The sequence below is a fragment of the Atta cephalotes genome, assembly GCF_000143395.1.
Source record: "Atta cephalotes unplaced genomic scaffold scaffold00002, whole genome shotgun sequence".
NCBI classification, from domain to species: domain Eukaryota; kingdom Metazoa; phylum Arthropoda; class Insecta; order Hymenoptera; family Formicidae; genus Atta; species Atta cephalotes.
In genome coordinates this window covers 4,323,824-4,334,296 of record NW_012130066.1, presented here as the reverse complement: position 1 = coordinate 4,334,296, position 10,473 = coordinate 4,323,824, and the positions used below count along the sequence as shown (strand labels likewise).

Genomic DNA, 10,473 nt, shown 5'->3' with positions numbered 1-10,473 from the left:
GAATTGTCGAGTTTCCATACTCTAGAAACTCTAGACTATGATTCGACATATTGGACTTCTACATATTGGACTGTCATAGACTTACTATTACATTATGTATTCTATTACAATGTTTTATATAAATCTTTATTTTATGCTGCATCATATTTTTGAATGCCGGAATAATTTCACGTTATCATCAATTATAATTAAATTCTGTTTTATTTCATGATAAAATAAAACAAAATTTAATATAATCTTTCATATAAATCATATTAGTTAATAAATGTTATATCTCAATTGTATTCAGATAAATTTTAAAGAAAATTATTATGTAAATTTTTCAATATTAAACCATCGAAAGAAATAATTTGCAACAGTTTGCAACAATAAATTGTCATAAAGAGAATTTTTTGAGTATTAAGGTCACACATTTTTATACATTATTATAAGTCATACATTATTATTATTAACTTCTTTTGGCAAAACATTTAACATAGTAAGATTGTTTCTTAAAATAATACAAAGAATACATATTATAAAAATAATATTTACACATATATATTATGTAAGAAATTTAGATATATATTATTTTCTTTATATATATAAAATATATACGTAAATATAAAATAAAGATTTGGAAAATCTTCTAACACAGATTTTCGAAATCACGAAGCAAGAAATGCATAATGTGAATCATTATATAAGAAATTTTATATAAACTATATTGAATGATATTATGAAATATCAATCTTATGAAAACATTAAAAATCTACAAGTACAGGTAACAGACTATAACTATAATAAAATTATAAAACTAATATTTTACGTATGCATTTCCAAATATCTCCATTTATAATTAGATTTACGCAAACTATCTCTAAAATAAAACTTAATATTTAGAAGACAAATAGTAATTACATAATAGCAGCACACTGTTTTGCTTAGACAGCGATTGGGTATTGTACAAAAGCTTCTATGTAATAATTAATAATTATATGTGATATACACCTAAAAACGTACATTATTATGTACTTGCTCTGTACTTGTCTCATAATGTTTTTAAATTTTTGCTCATTGTATATGTGAAACAATCAACAAAAGTAATTTATTTCATATATAATTTTTTAAAAATCAATTTAAAGTTTGATTTCAAAGCAAACTAACACTATTTGTTGTTATTTTTCAGGGTTGAGTAAGTTAACTTTTTTTTTAACTAAATTAAGTCAAAGACAAACAGCTTGAAAATTTAATTAAATTAAAATACAAGTTAATCCATCATAAAATTTCATCAATCATTAATTAAATTAAAAGTTAAGTTAATAAAAAAAGTAATTAAAAAGTTAAAAATTAAATATTTGATTCGAATGAATAACAAAAAAAAAAAGAAAAAGTTTGACTGTACATAATTTTACGTATTTTTCCTTTCTTACAGTTTATTTATTTAATCTGGTTATTTTTGTTCACAAGTAACGATTATACAATATAAAATTACTAAATATATTATATACTCATTAGCCTCTCGCATTATATATAAGGATTAACTTCAAAAAAATTAAATTAAAAGTTAATAATTATCGATAAAATGTAACTAAATTAAGTTAAAAAGTTAAGAGTCTAAAATGTAACTAAATTAAAATTAATTAACTTTCTAACTTTTTAACTTAACTTTTATCTTTTTAACTTAGCACTACCCAACCTTATTATTTTTATATATAATTTTATTAAAATGATGTATTTAATATTATATTGATTGTTCAAATGATAACAATAATATCAGCTTACTACCTGAGATATATAATATAGTGATACCTAAAATTAAATGGCATACAGAATATCACAAATATATAAGCTAATTTTTAAACTAAATTAAAAGTTCCTTCAATTATATTCGTCTTTAATTTCAGGCAAATACTACAGCATATACATATATTTAATAAATCACATTATGTATATATGAGATATTAAAATTCGTTAGTTTTAAAATAAATTCATTAGAACTTTACTAAAATAAAAATAATTATTTTATACTTATTTTATATATATTAAAAAGAAGCAATTTACACATAATTGCAATATATTTACAATGTCTATGAATTATTTATGTATTTGTTACAAAGGCAATTGCAATTGAAATCAATATCATTTAATAATATTTTTAAGAAAAGCAATAGAAAATAAAACGATCGCAATATTTCTACTTTCTATATCAACGTATATAAGTAAAAATAAAAGCATATCTATCAGTCATCTAAGTTTCAACAAATAATGGAATAATAAATTGTGCAATGGTATATGTAAGCTATAATTACTTTAATATTCCTGAGCACTTTAAATGAAATTGCATTTACTATTGTTACCATTCGGTTCAATTTATACCGACTGATCAACAAAAGTAATACAGTTTGAAATAAAAACTATATGCGCAATGACCAAAAGTATTCGTACGATTTTAACGCCACTTTTAATAATGAGCTACGTATTTGGGTTAAGAATTGTCATATTTAATCATTCAAAATTATGGTTTAATGCCATATATATACTATTGATTTGGTCAATTTACTGTTTCCTCGTGTCAACACATCATATATTTAATTTCTTTAACGAATATCTCGAAGACAATATTTGTTATTATCTAGAATTCTTTACGACATTATTATCAATCGCGATTGGAGTATACTATAACAAGGTAACAAATTGCCATAATATTTGTAACATTATTGATAAAAAGTAATTATTATAATAGACATAATTATTAAAAATAAATATATTCTTATCATTCTGTAGCAATAAAAATTTTACTGCTAACAAAAATGAGTAGCAAAGTCATTGCTTTAAGTACGGATTTTCACTTTGAAGTTAATCTGTCTGTTCTTATATAAAGGAGTGGACTATTTCATTCGATTATCATTCGATAATCGAAATGGTGTAAGCATTAGTTGATAATGCATTGTAAGATGCATTGAATGTTACTGCAAGGAGTGAATTTAGCAACACAGCGCATCATATGTTGGTCGTTACGGACGAGATGCATCTTGAAACACATATAACACATAAAAGACAAAATAAAATAATTAACAATAAAATAATAATAATAATTAAAAATAAAGTTAATAGGTTAATCGATTGATAGCATACTCTGTTCAAAATCTGTCTCCGTATGTTTTGTTATTTGGATTTAGAATGATATTATTCTGTCATTATTTTAATCTCTAAATTCACTTCTTTTTGGAATAAATTTTTTACTTTAATTATCGATGGATTTTTCATTTTGTAGTAAAATTCACTGGCAGTAACATTGGCGCAATTGTCATTAAAGCTTGCATTGAAATTTCAATTTAATACAGTGAAATTTTATTGCTACAGATTTAGAGTGATCTATTTACACAATTAAATAGACAAAATATGTAAAGAATGGAAGGAATTAATTACTGCAACTGTCATTGTTAATAATTTAATTATCTTGTTGTAATACCAATTTAGTAATAAAATTGTGAATTTCTTACAATTTCTGACAATTATGTAATATTAGAGTTAATATTAAAATAGTCAATAATTACTTATAACTGAAAAAGTCATTCGTTACTGAAAAAACTCATAATTTTTAACATATTACTTTTTAATGTAATTTGTAATAGAGTAACTTTACGGCGTTACTCATTATTTATTAGTTTTTTCAATAAGTAACGCGTTATGGTGATAATTTACTTTTCAAAGTGACTTTCTTAACTTTAGCGTAACCTCAGCCTTTAATCATAATTACACAATCATAAAAAATTGCAACATCATTATCAAATTTAGTTATTATACAAAATAACTAAAAAGTAACTCTTCCCTGAAAAAATATATACGAAGATTATAATGTATAGTACATTAAATTTTACATTTGTTTGATAATAAAAACTATGGTAAATATTCCGATTAGAGAAACCAGTCCAAAATACATGGATCTTAAAATATGTACATATTAATATACTTATATATTATGAAAACACGGAACTTTACTTTACTTTAATTATAAGATTTAATTATAAGATTCTTTATAAGAACTTTATAATCATAATCATAATTTGTTATAATATATAATTTATAATTTCTATTTATGTCAAACTTACAGGAAATATATTCAAGTTGTATCGCCAAAAGTTAGCAATCAATAATAGTTATATTTTTTATGTGATACTTTTGTAAAAGTTTTTATCAAAATTGCCAAGTTTGCTAATTTAAAAAAAGGATTTCTGATATGAGATACATGAATTTTTTCCTAAAAAAGAAAATTAAGAAATAACGAAAAACTTCCTCCGTAACGCTTTAATTACATAAAAGTAAGAGCAATAAATTAAAATCTTAATTATACGTAGTAATTGCATAACTTTTCGCTGATTATATCACTATAAAATACAATCCTACGAATAGAAATAAATTATAATTAGCATATCAAACATATATATTTAATAAAAATGAAACAGTTCAGAAATAAATAATACTTAAATTTCTTAATCTTCGGAGTATCTCTTAATTTTTTTCTGAATATTTTATATTACAAGTCTCACGCCTTACAGTTTCACGATCGTTATTTTTAATCTTTATAATTAAGCAAATCATTATATCTCATATTTTCTTATTAATATGCTTTTACTTTGTCATTGCATGCAGAATTTATTGCCAAATATTTTTTTATTGAATGAAAAGATTTAGAAACATATCTCAAAAATTAAATAATGCAATTTCACAAATCTTTTTTCACGACCACATGTAATAATATGAATTTTCTATTAAATAAATTTTACTTCAAGAGTAATAAATTCATGACGGATACAATCACATGCACTTAGTTTAGCAGAAACTCTGTTGTGTTAATTAATAGTCTATGTCATAACAAACAACTTTATAAACATCGTTTTGTTCTATATAAAAAAAGGAGAAAGTGAGATAGGCATTGTCTATTCAAAACATCGGAATCATTGTGAAAGTAGTAAATTCCGTCCTTCTGCAGAAGAAGCATCAATAACAAAAATCTAGACACATAGATTTGAATTGAACATCGCTTCAGAAAACTGTAAACCTATATGGAAGCACGCTTGCATTTACAACTTTCCACACGAAGTGAGATTCATCTCGAACTTACGTGTCCAGTTTTTCGGTAGAGCATTCGTCCAGAGGAAGTGGCTGAATCCTTACCTCGATGCATATAATTTTCAATAAGAAGCGAAATATTACATGGCCTACATTCTTAGGTTCTAAGATCGGAACGAAGATCCACATAAGTTTCGACTTTTCACATAAAGCGATGTCCACCTCATCTTTCTCCAATAGTTGCATCCCTCCCCCACCAATGAATTCACTAAGCTATGTAAATTTCTAATAACTCGATATGTATACAAAGTAAAATTTATATATATTATATCAAGTTAGATATAAATCAAGTTAGATACAGATATTTACATTATAAACAATATTTGTTAATAATTTTTTAACGAACAACGATGATGAAAATCTTCCAAAGAACTCATGATCTTGACGATATATTAAGATGACTGAATTCTCTAACCGAAATATTTACTATAATATTTATTTCTGTATTTCATATTTTATTTTCGCGACAGAAATTCCAAAATTGTTTGAAAAGATTTGATATTATTGACAACACATTGCTTAAGTTAGGAGCAATGACAGATTATGAGAAGTTACGCAGAAAAGTAATGTGGTATGCCTTAGGATGGATCGTAACAGTCATACTAATAATATATTCCACAACTTTATTATTAAAAAATCAATATAATAGTGACATTGCATCAGCTATATATTGCTGTCTACGAGATTATTGTTTTCATATTAATCTTTTGGGTGATTTGATTAATGCAAGCATTCTCGAGTTAGTACATTTTTTACGTACACTTACAATTATATCATTATTTACAATTATATTATTACTGTGGTACAGTTATTTACAATAAATATATAAAACTAAACAGTAAAAGAACATATCACAACTTCTCAGATGAAAATTTTAGAAATACTAATTTCCATCTACTTTTGTTTATATTCAGATATACAGGATTAAAGTTTGATCAAATCAATGAACATATTAGGAATTTGATGAAAACTCAAAAATACGAAACAAAGCAGGCTTGGGAAAATAACAGGATATATCCTCATCAAGACAAATTTTCGAAACCATTAAGCAGCAAATGCATAACGTGGATCACTATGTAAGAAATTTTATGTAAATTCTATCAATGGCAGTAACATTTTAAAAAAAAATATAACATTTATAAATAATATAAAATAAAACCTAATTGATGAATATCCATATCCAGACACCTTTACTTAGAGTTGCGCAAAATATCCCGTGAAATAGATTCAATATTTGGAACTCAAATGACTTTCAAAATGGCATGCTATTTTGGATGGATAGCACGTGACTTGCGCGAAATTTTGTACTCAATACTTATCAACAATTATGTAAAATCTAAAATAATGACTGTGATTGTTAACACGTTCTGCTTGTCTAACAATATTTTTAAATTTTTGCTGTATAATTATATGTGTGAAACAGTTACCTCCAAGGTAAGTCAAAGTTACATTAAATTTCAAAAAAAGTTGATTTAACATTTATTTACAATATAATCGAATTCAAAGATTACTATTGATATAATTATAAAATTAAATTATAAATTTTTTTAATTACATTCTTTAATAATTACATTCACCATATTACAATTTCAGGCAAATGCAATAGCAAATTTATTAAACAGATTATCATATGTCACTTATGATGTTGAAATTCGCGAAATCGTAAGTTTTAAAATAAATTCATTAAAATTATTATTAAAGTAAATATAAAAATCAAATATTCATTAAAGTAATATATTTTTTATATAGATTTCACAATTTTCATTACGAATAATTCATGCTCCACTTAGATTCTATGGAATTGGATTCTTCCAATTTGGTTTTAAATTTCTTTACAGGGTATGCTATATTTATCATATAATTGCGTATTACAAATTCGTGATAAATATTTAAAAAAGAATTTATAAGTTGTCTTTAATTTTAGTTGATCACACTTGTTGCGACTCTTCTAATTATAATACTACAAACACAAATAAATAAAAAAAAATTTATATGAGACTATTGCAAAGTTTGTAAAAGGTTTAATGATAATCTATATACATATGTACAACATAATGTGATTTACAAAATGCGTTATGTTTGTACAATATCTCTTCTGGATTTGATTCAATATCTTTATATAAGCTTTGAAAGAGAAAATTAATATTTAAAAAAGAATAACTAAAAATGTTATATGTAATAAAAAAAGATTAATAAAAAAATATTATTTACTTATTATTTTGTCCATTTTGTGTTTACAATATTTTTAATAAAAACGGGAATAATTTTCTGTTTTTTAAGCAATGTAAGCAATCAACTGAAGTATTTTTATACTCCAACTAATCACTATTATTAACATGTTGTATACTACTAATTGTTTTCGAATTCATATTTGAAAACATTATGAATGTGAATTTGATCACTTTTTCTGAATAATATAAATAAAGAAACAATATAAAATGAAATAAATATTAAATAGTTTATTACGACGTTGTCTTTGTTGTCGGATACATAACTATGCCTAATTATCGATGTCTGAACTCTCGGCAATAAAGGGTATTGTTTATAAACATTATAAGCGTTATACGTCGCGTTACACGTCGCTCAATAAACCGTAGTCGTAATAGCATACATATGCAGCAGATTTTTAAACTCGATTTTCTCGAAAACTAAGCAAAAAATCGAAAAATTTTATTCTATATATTTTTCTATATATTTTTTTACATTTTTATGAAGAATCATGTCCTGTCCGATTTTACATGTTATTCAGCTGAATCTTATGTATATGAAGAATTAAGATTTTTATTAATATCATTATATTAGTATAATTTTATTACAGGTTTTAAATCGTTAGAATTGCATATCTAAGAAAGAAAAATATATTAAACAATATCCATACAAAATAATATTTTGTTATAATTTACATTTTTTACGCCACTGGAGTAAAAACACCATATGACTACACTCGCATTAAAAAATTTATAATATATTAATTAATATGGATTTCATAGTTCATTTCATTAAAAAATAATTAAAAAATTATACATCACTAAACTTCTGCGAAATCGCATTTTTTCAATTTGGTATCAAATTTTTTAACAAAATACATATTATATATTTACGGTATAATTATATATTACAAAGTTAAAATTCTGTTAGAGTATTTAGTTAAGCTCCTGACAAATATTAAAAAAAGAACTTTCATATTTTCATTTTTAATTTATAATATTTATTGTCATCGATTTAGATACAGTAATACACGCAAAAACAAATGAGTAAACATTTTTATCAAACTACAATAAAGTTCAAAAATCTAATCTGACAATAATGCATTTATAATATTCAAAATATTATACGATTTTATTGTTTCTATATTAAAACTAACAAAAAAAGTAAAAAAGAAAAAAAATTATTAAATTTTTATTATTATTAAATATAGATAATAATAAATACCATTTCATGCATTAAATATAAAAGTTTTATTATGTTTTTACATAGATTATTGTCTGCTTATAAATCTCTTATTACAAACACTGACTATAAAATTCTGGCAGTTTGCGAGGAAATTGGCAGCAAATTCGATCAAATTTCCATTATAAAATCATAGTCATTTATGTCCACATTTGGACACAATTTTATGGATCTATCGACAAAACCTGCTGTCATGTTATACTATCAGAATGATAAAAACTAAACAGGGTCCACACGTACTGGGAATTTGATGGCAAACTAGCAACAGAAACTGAACAAAAGTTGCAAAATTTTCCTCGATTTCTGCAGCCAATCTGCTGACAAAACAGGTCAACAGGCTTTATCCTATTTTTAATAGCAGTTTACTAACATTGGTAAATAGTACAAACTTTATGTGCAATTTACTGCTTTTCTGCAATAAAAAGATATCAGCTCTACTCAAAATCTGTCTTCGCAAACTTTGCTAAGAACATCATTACATATATTACGTTTGTATACATATATAATATACAGAGTGTTTCCTCTAATTTGACCAAAATTTGATCATTAAAATGTTTCCATTTTAATGATATGAGAAAATACAAGGAAAATTCGATTAGAAAAGATACATATTATGTGTGCAAAAAATTTTTTTCAAGATCATAGTTTTTGATATTTCAAGGTTATCGTAATTTTTTTAATGAAATAATATATTTTATTTATGTAGTAATGTAATTCATAAAAAAACAAAGTCAATCATACATGATATGTTGTTCTTGACCTTGGATATTAAAAAATCACATTTATATGGGAAAAAAAATTAACATACTTAAGTGTTTTTTAATAATATTCGTTTACTTTATAAGTTTAGTTTATAAGATGTTCAAAATGATTTCCATTTGCTTCCATACATTTTCAAATGCAATAAATAAATGACTGTTTCGCACTTTCAATGATTTCCAGGCGATGTCGATATATGCATATCGAATTCTTCTTTGCATGTTTTCCGTTATGGAAATATTACAGTAAACTTGACTTTTTAAATATCCTCATAGAAAATAGTCAAATGGCGTAAGGTTTGAACGAGCTGGCCAACGAATTCTTGCACCACGCCCAATCCAGCAATCGAGAAACATTTTGTTAAGGACATTTTCCAAAAAAATCCATTTTCTTTAGATTTTTCTGAAACTTACAGAATAAGCTTGTTTCTGAATATGTGCTTTAAAATTCAATAATCGGAGCAGGATTAAAAATCGAAATATTCCACTTTAAAGTTGAAGCGTTTAAAAAAAAAATATACACACACACACACACATACACACACACACACACACACACACACACACACACACACACACACACACACACACACACACACACACACACAAGATCTCTATCTAAAATTTATTCGAAAGTGATCTTTTTATTCACTGTAAAAAAGTTTTTTTTAACAATTTTTTGAAACAATGAGATATAAAACTTGATATCACAAAGAATAATATGAAATTTGTCTGAATATGGCTTCCGATATTCGGTTTTAAGAAATCATTAAGCAAAGTATATAAAGTAAGTAAGTAAAGTCGCTATTTCTTCGATCGACGGCAGTAGCGAAGACGGGAAGCATTTTATATTGTATAAAAAAACTTGTATAAACACATTAACTTATGGAATATCTTATATTATATAAAAATGAAATAAATTTTCATAAACATTTTTAAAAATAAGCACTAATGTGCTCATTAGGTTGAGCACAACTGCAGTCGGAGAACATCCTTAAGCATAATGCGGGCGATAAGTGCATTAAGTGTCAAAGAATCACCTGGAATTACATTCTAAACGTGGTTCAATTCAATTCTAACAATATTTGTAATTAATTTCTTTAAAAATTTGCATATTTTTATCCATTTAAATTTCCTTTAAAAAATGGAC

General features: G+C 24.4%; 1 protein-coding gene across 1 annotated transcript; it reads left to right on the top strand.

Annotated features, from left to right (window-relative positions):
* Window positions 1-6,360: 6,360 nt before the first annotated feature.
* On the top strand, window positions 6,361-7,081 carry LOC105623113 (the record flags this gene model as incomplete). The annotated part of the gene is made up of 4 exons (XM_012204516.1): window positions 6,361-6,549; window positions 6,709-6,777; window positions 6,865-6,954; window positions 7,040-7,081. Coding segments are annotated over exons 1-4 (390 nt in total), but the record flags the coding sequence as incomplete, so codon positions are not given.
* Between the last annotated feature and the right edge of the window lie 3,392 nt (window positions 7,082-10,473).